Source organism: Pelobates fuscus, chromosome 1, assembly GCF_036172605.1.
Source record: "Pelobates fuscus isolate aPelFus1 chromosome 1, aPelFus1.pri, whole genome shotgun sequence".
Lineage (NCBI taxonomy): Eukaryota > Metazoa > Chordata > Amphibia > Anura > Pelobatidae > Pelobates > Pelobates fuscus.
Window position 1 is genome coordinate 99,635,098 of NC_086317.1, and position 17,270 is coordinate 99,652,367.

Sequence of the window (17,270 nt, forward strand, 5' to 3'; positions counted from 1 at the left end):
CCAGGGTTTGGCTTTATCTCCAATCCTGTTTAACATCTATATGAGGCCACTGACCCATATCATCCGCCGCCACATGCTTCCCTATCATATCTATGCCGACGATACCCAGTTGTACTTTCGCCTGGCCAAGAAAAAGGAGGATCAAATCAATCTTTCTTCCTGCCTACAGGATATCCAGTCGTGGATGGGAGCCAATTATCTAAAACTTAATGGCTCCAAAACTGAATGCATCATCTTCAGTAACCAGGAGGTGAGTAGTATCTTTCCCTCATGGCCGGACTCGTTTTCTCCATCTCCGAGTCCTGCCACCAAGGTCAGAGATCTGGGAGTCATTTTCGACTCCAGGTTGACACTGAAGCCCCAGATTAATCAGGTGGTAAGCTCTTGCCACTACCACCTGAAGCTTCTGAGGTCTATTTTTAGATTCATTACCCCCTCCGATCAAATCTCGGTGGTCAACGCCATCATCGGTAGCCGATTGGACTACTGCAATGCTCTGTACCTTGGACTGCCTCAGAACATCATACACAAGCTACAGTTGATACAGAACGCAGCTGCAAGGCTACTTACGGGTGTGGCCCGCAATGACCATATCACTCCATCATTAAGAGCCTTGCACTGGCTGCCCGTTCGTGAACGGGTTCTGTTTAAAAATGGTTGTTTGGTATATAAGGCAATCCATGGTATGGGACCAGACTATCTGAAGGATAAATTCACACGCTATGCTCCCAGTCGATCCTTGAGATCGGCTGATTTAGCCTTATTGAAGATTCCAAATTTTAAAAAGAAAAAGTGCGGAGGGAGAACGAGTGATGTTCAGGGAGCGCAATTTTGCAACTCCCTGCCTCTGACATTAAGACTTGAGAATGATCTACTGAAATTCCGCCGGAGCTTAAAAACAGTTTTATTTGCTCAGGCGTATGGGATGACATGAAATTTTTAACTTGGTTCAAATGCATGTGATTATAATGCTGTGGTTTTGCTGGATATTGTTTTGTCTGTTTTTATTGCTGGTATGCGCATCGAGACCCTATGGGTAATAAGACTGCGTTTTCTTAAGAATTTTTAATAAATAATAATAAATAAATAAATACACACACTGCACTCATACACACACACTGCATTCATACACACACACTGCACTCATACACACGCACTGCACTCATACAAACACTGCAGTCATACACACACACTGCACTCATACACACACTGCACTCATACACACACTGCACTCATACACACACTGCACTCGTATACACACTGCACTCGTATACACACACTGCACTCGTATACACACACTGCACTCATACACACACACTAGACTCACACTGCACTCATACACACACACTGCACTCATATACACGCACTGCACTCATACACACGCACTGCACTCATACACACACACTGCACTCATACACACACACTGCACTCATACACACACACTGCACTCATACACGCTGCACTCATACACACACACTGCACTCATACACACACACTGCATTCATACACACACACTGCATTCATACACACGCTGCACTCATACACACACACTGCATTCATACACACACACTGCATTCATACACACACACTGCATTCATTATATACACACACTGTAAATAAATATTCAATTAATATAATTTTTTTAGGATCTAATTTTATTTAGAAATTTACCAGTATTTCCCACCCTAGTCTTATACTCGAGTCAATAAGTTTCCCAGATTTTGGGGGTAAAATTAGGGGCCTCAGCTTATATTCGGGTCGGCTTATACTCGAGTATATACGGTAATTAAAAAGATATATTATAAATGGTATACAGTATTAAAAAAATAAATATACTAAAATAAACCATAAATATACCTAAATCCTAAATATAAACTAAAATATGTCTACATACATACTAAATTATATAAAATGGATCATTTCAAATCCTATATTTAATCCTTTGGGGGTTATGGTGTCAAGGTTAAAAATCCATTCCATCTCCTTTCTATCCAGCTTAAAATTAATATCACCCCTCCTCCAATGTGTGGACACTTTTTCAATTGCACAAAATTTTTGACATTTACTATCACCATTGTGTCATTCTGCAAAATGTTTTAAAATGTTATAGTTAAAGGGACACTATACACTCAGTGTCTGCATGCAGTCAGGGCCGGACTGGCCCACCGGGATACCGGGAAATTTCCCGGTGGGCAGCAGTAATCTGGGGCTGGGCACACAGGCCAAATCATTAGTTTAAGTTTTGTTTTTTTTTAAGTATTTTCCCCTGGGACTCTGACAGCCTGTGTCAGTCCGAGGGGAGTAATGAGGGAGTAGCTGGTGGCTGGTGCGGCCGCAATTGGTCTGCCCACAGCCGGAGGGAGACCTATGAGTCACTCTGCACTACTTACCTTAATTTCGGCTGCATGCCCCGCCTCCACACGCAAGCCACGCCTCCTTAATGGAAGCTCCGCCCCCACGCACGTTGCTGACATCACTGCAAATAAGGGCCACAAAAGGGCAACTTCACCTGCCAGTGCCAGGTAAGCTTCAGCCATGGCTGTGCGTGTGTCTGCTAGTGTAAGTGTCTGCTAGTGAGAGAGAGAGTGTAAGTGAGTGTGTGTGTGTGTCTGTGTCTGTTTGCTAATGAGTGATCTATGATTGTGAACCTGGTGATGTGTGTCAGTAGGTGTCTGAGTATGGATAATGTGTGCTATTGTTTAGATGGACTTTGTGCTCAGAGGTGAGATCCTTTTAAATTGGTATCCAGCACTCAGTGCTAGGATGTGCTCTCTGAGTATCAGGTACGTTAACCATATGAAAATGAAAAGACACAGTCCTGGGGCAAGGGGAACTTCACAGTAATGGACTTCAGGGCAGCCCAGTGCCATTGTGCTTAGGGCATTCATTAATACAATAAAGACTGACACATGAGGGAGTTGGGTCAGGTCTGATGAGAATTCCTGAGATCAGGCAGACAGTTTAGGTGGTCTGTGTCTATTCCAACTGCACAAACTAGACCCTTTCCTCGCCTCCCCTCTGCAAGACCCCTTAACAGTGTGTCATGCTGTGCTCCTCTTCAGCCTATTTAGTTTGATCCCCTAGGGGAAAAAATCTCCACATATTCAGAGATTTTTGTTTATTTTTATCCCACCAACAAGTTAAAGGGAATCTCTTGTAGGTTCCCTCTCCCTCCCAACCCCCAATCCCCAGTTACTGAAGGGGTGAAAACCCCTTCAGTCACTTACCAGAGGCAGCGACGATGTCCCTCGTCGCTGTCTCCTCCTCCAAGCCGCTCCTCCTTCTTAATCCGTCGGCTGATTGGCGAGACTGATCCCGCCCACCGGCCGAGGAGACCCAATGCGCATGCGCGGCAATGCCGTGCATGCGCATTAGGTCTCCCCATAGGAAAGCATTGAAAACTAATTTCAATGCTTTCCTATGGGGATTTGAGCGACGCTGTAGGTCCTCACACAGCGTAGGGACGTCCAGCGACGCTCTAGCACAGATAATCTGTGCTATAGAGCAGGAAGTTCCCTCTAGTGGCTGTCTAGTAGACAGCCACTAGAGGTGGAGTTAACCCTGCAAGGTAATTATTGCAGTTTATAGAAAACTGCAATAATTACACTTGCAGGGTTAAAAGTAGTGGGAGTTGGCACCCAGACCACTCCAATGGGCAGAAGTGGTCTGGGTGCCTGGATTTAATGTATAGGCCCTTTAATGTATAGGCCAAGATCAATAAGACTCTGAAATTGTGAAAGGGAAGCAGCCAGGTAGTTTCTACAATTCTCTTGCCAAAGAAAGGGTTCCAGGAGAATCCCTTCTGTGCAAAGCAGGGAGTTTCTTCATCATCACAATTCTAGTAGTTAATATATATACACAGTGATTGCTTGTATATGAGTCACTGCCTAAATGTTTATCAGAAGGAGACCCCTGTATAACAGCTGGGAGTGAGTAAACTTGTGTGTGTGTGCCTGCTAGTGAGTGAGCTTGTGTGTGCCTGCTCCTGAATTAGTTTGTGTGTGTGGCTGCTAGTGAGTGAACTTGTATTTGTGTGTGTTAGTGGTCTTGTCTGTAAGGAAGAATGTGTGTGTGTGTGTGTGTGTGTGTGTGTCAGTGGGCTTGTCTGTTGGGCGCATGTGTGTGTCAGTGAGCTTATCTGTATGGAGCATGTGTGTGTGTCAGTGAGCTTGACTGTAGTAAGCACGTGTGTATCAGTCAGCTTTTCTGTAGTGAGCATGTGTGTGTGAGCTTGTCTGTAGTGAGCATGTGTGTGTTAGCTTGTCTGTAATGTAAAAATAGAAATCCAGCGCACTCACTTATCAACTAAACAGCTACTTTGATGCTGACAGATTTGACTAGTTTTATTAAAAACACCTAATCTAGGCAAAAAATAATGGGGGTTTAGTTACACTATATGATCATACATTGCATAAGCCTGCCACAAACGTCAATGTACCCCATCTTTGGCAGGTCCTACTCTCACTGCCAACTGTCTACTAAATGAGCTACTCACTTGGGGAAATCCTTCCATCTCGAGTTCTCTGCAGTACAAGGCTTAAATAGGGTCCTGAGATGAGACACCTGTGACAGGGAGCGGTGCAAAACCAAGGAGCTAGCTAGACTTCTAAATATTTATGGGAAAACAAGGGGCTGGCTGCACTCACCTAAACATGCTTAAATGGGGTGCTGCTGGGGGCCAATAAGTACAGTAAAAATAGAAATCCAGCGCACTCACTTATCAACTAAACAGCTACTTTGATGCTGACAGATTTGACTAGTTTTATTATAGCCACTTGGCAACTAGCAGGACCTCACCTGTCACAAAGCAAGATTCATTTTTCGCCTTTCAGGCCTAGTTAGCCTGCCAGTATCACCCCTGGGTTTTTCATACACTAACCAAATATTTTGTCATTTAGTATGTCTCAGGAAGGGGTAGAGGATTTCTCCCTACCGGGCACTCCGGCTACAGCAAACACCCCATCACAGGGAAGAGAGGTGGCTAGTCCAGCATCTTTCAGGTCATGGACAATCCCTTGCATAACCAACAAACTCAGGAGACGGCAAATTCCATTTCCTGCAACAACAAAGAAAGCGGAACTCTACAAGTTACTGCACACCTCAACCGATAACATGGACGCTGGGGAAGGAACTAGCCAGTCTAACCCAGGAGATATACATGGCATGCTCTCATCCCTCATGGCATCCATGAGCAAGGTCAATTCTAGGCTGGAGAAACTCGAATCGGTCACTACAGCCCTTACCATGGCTGGACCGGCCGCTGCAACCCCTCCAGCACTGGTCGAGTTGCAATCAGTTTCTCCAGCCATCACCTCGGATAATCAAGAGGTTTACCCTGCCCATATGATACCTGAGCACCTCAAAAAAGATATCCTGGAAGGTAAAGATATCAACTTGGCTTCATTGCTGATTGCCTCCCAGGATGTGGTGGAACATAAGACTTACACTTATGACGATATTTCTGTGGTGGTCAAATCTAGGGATGCCCGCTTAAATAGGAAACTGACTATCCCTGAATTTGTGTTGGCATTTGGCATTTATCGTGATGTTATCTGTGCAGTATATCCCCACAGACGTGAGGAGTTTGACTTGTATATGCACAAGCTGGTGGACCTGGGCAACAAATATGGTGGGTCAGCTTTCTATGATTACCATAGATCCTTTTCTGACAAAGTGTCTGGCGCTTTCTCCCAGTACGGAACAAGGTCCAACTGGAGCAAGGTTGATACGGTCATTTTCTGCATGCACTTTGCAGGTCTAAGAACGCCGGCTTGTGCATACTGCTCCTCCATGGCTCATATGGCTAACTTCTGTCCAACCACTGAGAAAGAACCTACCCCCTTGCAGGGCACTAGTTCCACTGGTTCTATTGAAAAAACACCCAAAGACAAACTGGGACGGCCTATCAAGTTTCTGGGCAAGTCCCAGATATGTAATAATTATAATGTCGGAGAATGTAATTACAGTGGATGTCGGTTATTGCATATATGTTCAAAATGTTTCAGGGCACATGCTAAAACTATGTGTCCAAATAAAATGTATCCTAAACAATACTTAACGTCGATAAACATTTCTGTACTTACAACATTACTGTCACATCATCCATCTAGACATTTGGTAGAGTTCATCATCTCGGGTCTATCAGAAGGATTCCACACAGGTCTCATACACATGCCTTCCGGAATCCTGGAATGTCCTAATTTACAATCCGCACAACAAAACCCTACAGCGGTGGACACACTCATAGCCAAAGAAGTGGCCGAGGGCTTCATACTGGGGCCCTTCCAGTCCCCTTCTTTCACCACATGGCGGACAAACCCCCTCGGTATTGTCACGGGGAAATCTTCACACAAACAGGGACTTATCATCGATCTATCTGCACCTCACACCTCTGCCACTCCTAGTCTGAACTCCCTCATACCCTCTGAGGAATTTTCACTGCAATATTACACCATAGATCACGCCATTACGACTATCATGCAGGCAGGGGTCGGAGCATGGCTCAGCAAGACTGATATCACAAATGCCTATCCACCCTACACTGTGGCACCTGCATGGTATTAGGGGGGGGCGGGAACTACTATTTTTTATCACGCTTAACTTTTGGTTCCAAAACTAGTCCGGCCATTTTCGACGTGTCGCCAAAACCCTATGCTGGTTATTAATAAATATAGCCAGAAGCCCTACAGTTATACATTATCTGGATGATTTCTTACTAGTCGAGGAGAATATTTCCCCTCCCAGTAGCCTCAACGAAACCATCAGCCTTTTCGAACAGGTGGGTGTCCCAGTCTCCCCCACCAAGACTGAAGGACCAGATACCTTCATCACATTCCTGGGTATCATACTAGACTCAGCCACATGCAAGCTAGCCTGCCACGCACCAAGGCAGAAAACATTCTTACCAACATAAATCTCTACATACAACTCGGTACTTGCAACCGCAAAGAATTACAGTCTCTGCTTGGGTCACTGAATTTTGCCATGCGCATCATACCTCAAGGCCGGGCTTTCATCTCACGACTCCTTTACATGTTCCCACTTTTTAGACATGATGCACACAGGTTACCCTTGGATACCCAAGCCACGGCAGATCTACTTATGTGGAGAAACTTTTTAACCACCTGGAATGGGAAAAGCATGTTCCTCCCTAAATTGTCTGACTCCTCACCTACCATCTGGTCAGACGCGGCGTATACCACAGGTTTTGCAGCAATTTTCGGGAACGAATGGCTTTGGGGCAGCTGGCCTTCAGAGGTCCAGGACCTGGAGGGTTTTTCCACTACCTCAGCTCTGTTTGAGATATATCCCATCGTAGCGGCTGCCGTGGCATGGGGCATTTATGGGCAGGCTCATCAGTACGTTGCTACTCAGACAACCAAGCAACTTGTCACATTATAAACAAAGGCCGATCCAAATCACTGACTATTATGAGATTCCTGAGGAAACTCACTTGGCTGGCTGCATGTAATAATTTCTTCTTGTTTTGTGTTCATGTTCCAGGTGTATGCAACACGGCTGCTGACAATTTGTCTCGTTTTAATTTCCAGGCTTTTCGTCAAATACTCCCGTCAGCCGCACTCACAGCCACGAACACCCCACTATTCCACCAGCTAGTAATGGAATAGATGCTATCATGCAACATAGCAGAACATTGTCCCAATTAGCACTGTCTACTAATACCCGGAAACTTACGACAGAGCTTTCATTTTATTCAAAAGATTCCTTTCTGAACACAACATCATACAACCTTTCATCATGACATCCTTGTTGGGCTTTGCTTCTTTTTGCCACCTCAAACTCAAACTATCATACAACACAATCAAACTATATCTGACAGGCATCCAACATCACATGCTAACCTTACAACCAAACAACTCAAGTTTCATGTCCTCCTACCAAATTAAGAACATTCTTCGGGGTATTCAGAGATCCGAACTCCCACGTACGGCCCAGAGGCTACCCATAGATTTCCATATTTTTAAAGACTTATCCAACTTACTAGATTTAAAACCCTTTGCCAACAACACAAACCTCGTCATCAAAACCGCTATATACGTAGCTTTCTATGGTTTCTTGGGACCAAGAGAATTTACCGCCATTAGCACAACACAGTCTACTCACATCCTACTTCATTCACACTTAACAAAACACATGGACTACTATCTTGACTCTGCCTCACTCCAAAACCAGTCAACATGCACCTCCAGTAGAGGTTAAGTACTATCCTACTCACAACAGTTGGTGCCCCGTCAAACTACTGGACTCGTATACCCAGCATAACAACGCACCACCATCTCAACCACTTTTCAGTCTACACGGTTCGGTACTCACTACCACCGCCTTTATGACACACGTCAGGTCTTTACTTACACAGTTGGGCCTCAAATCAGCTAACTATTCAGGCCACTCATTCCGCATAGGAGAGGCCTCCACAGCATCCAGTGCAAACATTCCAATTCATGTTATCAAGTCACCAGGGCGCTGTAAATCATCTGCTTACTCTAGATACATACCTAGAAGTACAAGAACAAGAAGTAAGAAATGCCTTTCAAGACATGTCTGGTTAAAAGTATGTATATTGCTGGTATGTAATAAATTAGATTTTCTACTTTTGCCCTCTTTATTTACAGGCCTACCTCATCGTCGGTTCTGGCACACCACAACCGACTTGCTCTTTTAATACCATCCTACACTTATCAGTGTTTGTTTCTTCTGTACTATCATGAGCCCTTAACACACAAATATATATATTTGGCATAGATGTTTTTTTTCCAGGGCTGCTTTGTATCCCCAGTCAGGCCCTACATGCAGTGGGAGGAAATACTGAATCACAGGATGCTCGTGCACAGCAGATCTGAGTGGATGAAGGCATATTATGCCTCCATCAACTCAGAAGTCCCTCTGGTTCACTCTGAGTGACTGCAACTAGAGGTGTTCCTAGCTTTCAATGTAAACACTATTTTCTCAGAAAATACAATGTTTACATGAGAAAGGCTGCAGGGAGCTATAGTTCTCACCCGAACAACCCCATTAAGCTGAAGTTGTTCAGGGTACTATAGTGTCCCTTTAAGGAATTTTATAATATGTTTCCTAATCCTATCTTTTTTTGAATGCTTTATTTTTGTTGTGCAAAAGAATTACAACAGTGCTTGCACAGCCACAATAGCTTCCACAAGCTCTATTGTCATTTGATGTAACAGAAACATGGCTTGGAGATATCTTGTACATTTTTGTATTTAGAATACTATGACATGCTAGGTTAGGTATGCATATAACTTTGAGTAACATGAATAAGTATGCTTATGCTTATAATGTGATTTGCAGGTTTTGTGTTACGACTAATAGAAAATAATACAATTGACAACATTTTTACACATGTTATGGACTGAGGCTTAAGACACAATAGCAGTGTGATAAAGTGGCATATGGAGACTTGCAAGGTTATACTGATATATTGGGCCATTATGCTTAATGTAACTTGAGCCCCACAATATGTAGAGAGAACAGTAGGTAAGTCTAATGCTGAGAAGAAACCAAAAATATTATAAACCAAAAATATTATAAACCAAAAATATTATAAGAGCATAGCTTATCCTGGTCGGTGCTATATTGGGGGGGGGGGGGCGTTTCGTCAGTGTCCCTTTGTAGCGAGTTCACTGGCCCCCTGTCAGAGTCTCTTTCACCCGATACCTTCCTTGTAAAAGTAGTGTACGTCCGGCGCTGGGGTTCTGCTTCTCGTCGCTGTGCGGGTGTCTGTGGAGGTGTCCCTCCCTCCCCAGGCTGGCTTGGAGGCCTGCACTTTCTTGCCACTAACTCGGTTACCGCTAGGGTCCGGGTTTCTTCCACGTGCGGGAGTGACGGGGGAGCTGGTCTGTTCCTGTCGCTTGCGTATCTTGTTCCTCCGCCAGTGTGGCTAGTGCTTTGGGGCTTTCTGCCCTTCGGCCTGCAGCCCAGGTGGGCTAGGTAGTTGAGGCGACGTTGTGCCCGAGGGCATTCCCTCCACTCCCCGCCGTCCGCGGGTCCGCTTACCCAGCATCGGTGGTGCAGGTGTCATGGTTCGGGCTGCTTGTTGCCGCTTCATGAGTGTGTCCCAGAAGCGGTTCAGTATCGCCTCTAGCTTCTGTAGGGGTGCTTTCCTTGGCATTTGTGCCGAGTGTGTGCTCGCCATGTGAGTCGCTTCGCCGGCTGCCATTTTAGGTGCACTCTGTAAGGGTCTGCAGCCTTGAAGTTCAGGATCAGGCTTGTGCTGCTTGCTATTTGAGTTGTGTGTGGACTGGGATGACCCCCACCGGTCCAGAGGGGGTGGGGGGGGGAGGAGGCGAGTGTGCATAGGGGGCTGTACTCGGCTTTACCATCCAGGAGATCGGCCGCCTCTCCCTGGCTCGGTCGCATGTAGGCCCCCATGTGCTGTTGTTCGTGTTCCCGGGCAGTGTAAATCTCGTTTGCAGGTTCATTCGATGCCCCTGGGTCCCTTGACGCATTGTGTGCCCTCCGGCTCAGAATCGTGTCTGTTTTCGGGGTATTTATCCCCAGTTTTGTCGCTTTGTGCAGGAGCTGATTCACAGCACATCTGTCCTGCTTGGCAGTTAGGCTCCGCCCCCATCTTTTAACATTTGAGATGCTTTTCCTACATATTGATACAAACATGGGAGAGATAAAAGATAAATAACATATTTAGTACCACATGTGATACAATATTTAATTTTATATTCTTTATTGGTAAAAAAAAAAAAAAGTAAAATTGTGAATTTTCTTCTCTTTCCTTTTCATAATTCTGCACCCCATATAGTGTCCACAATAATAAAATCCCTCCGAGTTCATGAGACTACTTTGATTTTCTTTTTTATCTAAAAAAAACTAGATGTTAAAAGCTGTTTAAAATTCCTAGCCCCTTTAAAAATCAATCTTGGTTTTGATCCTATAAACTCTATTATGTCATTGTCTTGTTGTAAAATGTGCCAGTTTTTGTTAATAATTTTCCGTAATTCATTATGTCTGGAATTATAATTAAAAATTAATGGGATATTATGTTCTTCTTTATCTCCTTTTTTTATCCTTACTCTTATATTTTATCAATTGTTTCCGGTTTAAGACCTCAATATCATTACATGCCTTGTCTAAGACCTTCCTGTCATATCCTTTATTACAAAACAGTTATTTTTAAAAAAGATCTCAGCTTGTTCTCTAAAAACATCAACGTCGCTACAATTATTTTTTTTGGGGCGGAGAAATTGACCCTTTGGTATGGATGATAACCAGGGTTTGAAATGGCAGCTTTTTAGGTCAATGTAACTATTCACATTGACCTGTTTGAAAAATGTCTTGTGTTTAATATCATTATTGTCAATATATTTCTAAAATCAAGAAAATGTGCACTTTTTCTACTTATTTTGTACATGAGTAAAATATTCCAATCATTTTTATTTAATTATTTTAAAAGTTACACTAAACTCTCCTCCTTTCCATATAATAAAAACATTATCAATATATCGTTTATAAAGGACCAAGTTTGCTCCAGCTTTTTCGTCTTGGAAGATATGAAGGTCCTCCCAATGTGCCATAAATTATTTTTAAAAATCATATTTATACCTTCCAATATAAAATCTTTTTGATTGTTTGGAACATCTCCAGACTTTTATAAAGGACAGTCTCCTAATGCAGCGGCCGCCATCTTGGAATGTCTGAACAATCACTGCAAGTTCCCTGGCCATGAATCGAGGTTTAGAGGATGCTGACTGGGGTGCAGCAGCCACAGGCACTATGACCGCTGCAGACTAATCCCCAGGTCCTCGCAGGCGTCTTTGGGCAGGTAAGTACTGTCGGGAAATGTGACACCAACTCAAGACACGTAGCAGAACAGAAAATGTGCTTACAGTGGTGGGACACACATGGTCTGTGAAATTCCCCCCCAAAAAATAAAAAAATGTGTGTGAAAAACCACAAATAATTAAATATTGTGACCGATGTTCCTGGTAAATTAGTTAGATGAAACATTTTAAAATGTATTTAATTAAATAGCTTGCAGGATGTACTTTCTACAAATGTATACTTTGTGTAGTGGTTTTGGATTCTGTGACTGCTTTAAAAGTTGTAATCTCTGTATGCCAAATTATGCAAATGTTTTGCTTTAAAACCGTAAAATCACCCCTAGCAATATTTGTTCCATAACTTTTAAAAATGTATTGAAATCCTAGACATTCTGCATATTAACAATCAGTACTAACTGGGTGAACGGATTTTGAGTTAGTTTTCTATAGCTTCACTTGTTATGCAGAAATTGTTAAATGTAAAACTGAGAAAACAATGTGTTTGCTTTTTTCCATTTTTTAAATATTGTATGTATATTTAATCTTGTGTTATATAAATAGGGTATCAATACAAAGCCCTATTTCTCTTTTAAAAATTTACATTTAATATGTACGGGTGAAATTGTGGTACAATGAAAGCATGACAAAAGCTTTGGTCACAAATATGTTGCATCTCAAAAGAGCATTGGTCTTTAAGGGGTTAGGCTCCAGCTCTGCAGTTTCCTTTACATCAAGTGCTATCAAGTGCTACACAGGAGTGCCTGCCTAGTAAGGGGATGTCCTGCCAAGCATCTGCTATTTATTTTCTCAAGTCACATTCAGTTATGTGGAAAACTAGCAATATTGCAGGGGATCTGGAAGGGTTAAAAGAGTAATCTGAATCTGATGTGAAGTTAATCAATGCATATTCTCCAGCAGTTTATCAAACAAGCTGCTTAAAAGAAAACAGCCTGTAAAGGTCTTTCTGGGGCCCTACGTGGGGCTTTGTAACATGTGCAACCTGCAATGTGAGGAAGCAACGGAAGACGTTATTCTGTCAGAGGACCTATGTAAACTTCAATAACGTAGGAAGACATCTGCTCTACATTGCTGTACCTAAAACCCCATCTCCCTCAGCCAGCCTGAAAAGGCAGACAGAGAGAATGATTGGGAGTGAAAGAGTAAATGGTGAAAGAGGTCCCAGCACAGAAGGTTACATTGGCTCAATAAAGACTGTTGAGTCGAAATAAAGTCTGCACTGCATGGAAACTTGGGTCGCCAGACCTCTTTTACTATTTACACTGAAATTAAGGTTTTGCCACCTCCGTCTGTGTAGCTTCAAGTGGTGATCCATAAAATTAAGTGTGTGCAGTCCCTTACTTCTGGGAGTGAAAGAGTGTAACAGTGGAAGACTGGGAGAGAGAGACAAAAGAGGGGAGAGAGTCACTCTGAGAGACAGAAGAGAAGCACAGAGGAAGAGAAAGAATGCATGTTACGTATGAATGGGATGGGCAATGACTGGTAAAAGTGATCTTGTGGGATATTTCAGTTAATTGAAGAATTTGTTGGACCTAAATGTAAATATTTTAAATTGTTGTCTATTTATGTTTATGCTGCCTTACCGTCCTCCTCTTGTTCCCTTGACATTCAATCGAGAGAATCAATCTCCCCAGCTCTCTGCCTCCGCTGCCTGGTTACTCTGCCATTCAGCTGTTGGCCGGCACCCCTTCTTCTGAACACCCAGCTGCTCTGCTCTCATAAATTGAAACATTTGGTGTCAGTAGTATTTAATTTCCGTACTGCCCTTTTTTGAGAGAAATAGCTATTACATTTATATAGAGGACATGCTATTACATTTCACAGCGTACAAGAGTCTGGTCATTCTAGTTAGGAGGATTATGAACCTCCACAGTTCATAGACAGGTGTTGTAATCATTGATGTGGGACCTCAACTCTGCCCTTTGGCACTGCTGGTAGGACAGGCTTTTGTTACTGCTTGGCCATAAAGGGGTTAGGTCGTCAGCATGAAAGTGGACCAGAACATCAGGTTTTCCTACTGTGTTACAATGGCCATTTATGTTGGAAGAAGGCTTAAGTTTCTAGCACTTTACTATGATAGCAACCACTGCACTCGTCTACAGAAGCCTGCAGGCTTTTAGGTTATGGTTAAAATTCTTGGTTAAAGTTGTGATGCTTGGTGCATACCTTCAAACCAAAAAACAACCACCTTTGTTGGTAGATTATGTTTTTAATACAATTAAACAAGAAGCAACATTTCACTGGTAAAGCATGTAATATATATACATTTTATTTCTACAGAATCCATAATGCCTTTTATCCAAGTCATCCTGTCTTTATCCTCACATTGCTACATGTCATTAGTGCACCACTTCATGGACTGGCCAACGCATTTGTCTTCGGATTAGATAAAGAAACTTGGAGGCAGCTACGAATAAATTCAATCCGGGTGAGAACATTTTTAATACTTACATTTGTATAAAAACTATTCTCAAAGAGACAATACATTTAAGAAACAAATCTGGCTTTGTTTGGAATAACAAAATGTAATTTTTGTAAGCTATGTATGTTTTATATTGCACAGTATGTACTTCTGTTGCCTGACTAAAACCTCTATATTGTTATACTAAAGGGCCAGTCTAAGCACCAAATCCACTTCAGGTTAACAAAGTGGTTATGGTGCATAGATTGTGCCCCTGCAGTATTACTGCTTAATTATCTATTGGTTAAGAGTTAAATTACTTTATTACTGCAGCCCTAGACCTACCTCTTCTAACTGTTGATCACACGGCCTTTAATAGTATACAGTTTAGTTTAAGTATACATAGTGCTTATTTAGGTCTTAGTGGGTGAATGATCGGTATGTCTTATCTCCCTGCTTCACACCTCTAAAGCTGTGAAGCGTTCACAACTTTTTTCATTGTCAGCATGAGACATTGCCCCTTTTCAGCCATCTCTTGTGTGAGATAAAATAAGTCTTACTAGAAGACTGTAGAATTATTTCAAGTCTACAGACTTCCTCTGGACTGCATCAGAGTCAGCTTTGTGGGACCCTTTACACTACAGCACTATTAGTTTTTGTTTTTTTTCCCATCTAATTTGTAAAATATATTTTTTTGTTGTATATATTTTAATGTGTGTTTTTAGATTTGCCAAATGTGTTTAGGGCATAACTGTGATTTGAGTAAGTGTTATTATGTACCATGTGTTCACATTGCATCGCTATGAGAAGAATTTGATTGGACACTGGCCAGAACAAATAAGGAAGTTTGTGCTGCGCCAAAAGAGGCTGTATTGCTTAAAAGCAGAAACAAGTTCTTCAGCGAAAAAAAAAAAGTTGTGTTTTAGCGGTTATGAATTGAATTGTCAAAAACTAATAGATGCATATTTGTTTTAACTGCATTGTTCAGCTATATAAATATATGTATTTTGAAACCTAGATAAACCTGAAACCCTTTAAGATTTCTACCTTCATTTACCAGTCAGATTGTTCACACTTGCCTTTTTGCTAATTTTCCGGTGTGGCATAAGGCATACATCATAGGCATACAGTGCACTTAGGGCAAACCCAATAGATAGGCAGGTCTGATCAATGGCCCGGTCAGGTGCTGTGACCCTTTGTCAGCGCTACCAAGACCCTTTATTGTAAGCAGCCAATGCTGGGAGGAAGTGACTACCTGTCACTATCTCCCAGCTTACAGACCTCAAGGGCTGAGAGGAATGAAAAGGTGCAGAGCGGGGATGAGTGAGAGCTTTGCTGGCAGAGACCATGGACAGCCTCAGACTCCAATCAGCCAGCCCCTATGTAGGTATGTGTTTGTATATGTGTGTGTTACTGTGGGTACATGTGTGTATCTCTGTGTTACTGTGTAACTGTGTATGTGTGTGGCCGCATATGTGTATTGCTTACATCCCAGTAGTCAAACATCAATATTACATACAAACACACCCCTACAGTCAAACACCAACACTACATACAAACACACCACCATGGGGGGGCGGGCTGGGCTGACTGGAAGACATCAGCTCTGGCTTCAGTTCTGAGTCCGGGGAAATGACATAAAAAGTCGGTACCAACCGCTCCAAAGTCGGATCCTCCAACACCATTCAACAGAGAATAACCCCAGCTTCAATCAGATACCTGGAAGAAGCCCATTGCACTCCAACTGCACCGAAACGGACACCCGCGACCTAATAGCTGCTATAAGCCTAAACACATGCGGCCGCTGAGTGCACCCTGACGACCAGGAGACACGTCCTCACAGAACGCAAAGGCGGGAGACAGACACCTTATGTGACACACCTGCACACACGGAGCACTACCCCAGCTCGGGGCACGGCCCTGCTTCCCCCCTCGGCCGGCGGGGGTTATCCCGGCCACATGGCGGCGGCCTACGCAGCGGCGGGAGCTCCCGCATTGGTTCCACACTGGCCGCCTGAACTAGCAAAGGCTGCCCGAAGTACAGCCTGCTATCGGACACGCATGCTGCCAAGGAGGAGAGCCTGAACTAATATGAGGAGTCACTCTCACGCTGCTCTGGGGACCCTGGTGGCTGCACCCCTTCAGAAAGACCCCTGGGCACCCAGCCCCCGAGAGACGTGAAGGACCCTGCCTTTGGGTTTGGGGGTGACCCAGAGGAGACCGGCCCCCGACGCTGTGAGTCCTGTGGGGCGGAGGCGCATCAACCTTTCCGGTGTACCGGTCGCCGTGGGGACGATGTCCCAGTCCCAAGTATGTGGCCAGCGCTCAGCAGGACAAGGGGGTCCAAGCACCTCACGGAAGGATATGTGGTGCTGGGGAGGTGCAGGAGCCGGTTGGGGCATAGACTTTTGGTGGGGGGTCTGATGGACTGATCCGGACTCTGAGTGCCCACGGTGCCTCAGGGCGCCACGCGGGTAGGCTGGACATGGCCTGGGGAGGTCAGACAGGGGATTGACGGCCACAGGGGGTCCACACCGGCAGGAGTGGGAATGGCTCTCACCTACTACAACGGACATAGCATCACTCACTCCACAACACGCAGCAATACTGCCTATTTAGGATGATATATTACATATAGTCTGTTGAAGTTATTTACATATTTTATTTGCTTTTCACCCTAATTACTGTCTGTATTTTCGTTATAAATTTGCAAGGTAACACTGAACACTTGACCTTACATGCTCGTATTTCAATGCAAAATACAGTTTAACCTACATTTACTGCTTTTTTATAGGGTGTCATATAGCGTTACTGATACATGTTAGACGATTGCTGTTAATTAACCAGTCTAAATCATACTTGCGCAGCTAGTAGCATACACCTGCTTAGCCGTAGGGTATTTGATAAAAGGCATATAAAAATAACACCCTAGGCCATAACATATGCCATATTGCCACATACCGCCTCACTGAGACACAGGCAGCCACATGCCGCTCGCGCCCACAGTGAACATGCGTTGAGCTTTGTTTAAAACATTTAGC

At 43.6% G+C, this 17,270-nt stretch overlaps 1 protein-coding gene across 1 annotated transcript in view; it reads left to right on the forward strand.

Annotated features, from left to right (window-relative positions):
* LOC134588260 (uncharacterized) overlaps positions 1 to 17,270 on the forward strand; it is a 643,152-nt gene that overhangs the window by 569,762 nt on the left and 56,120 nt on the right. The window contains exon 12 of the mRNA XM_063444259.1: positions 14,109 to 14,256. Coding sequence (XP_063300329.1) covers positions 14,109 to 14,256 — 148 coding nt within the window. The remainder of the gene's footprint in view (positions 1 to 14,108; positions 14,257 to 17,270) is intronic.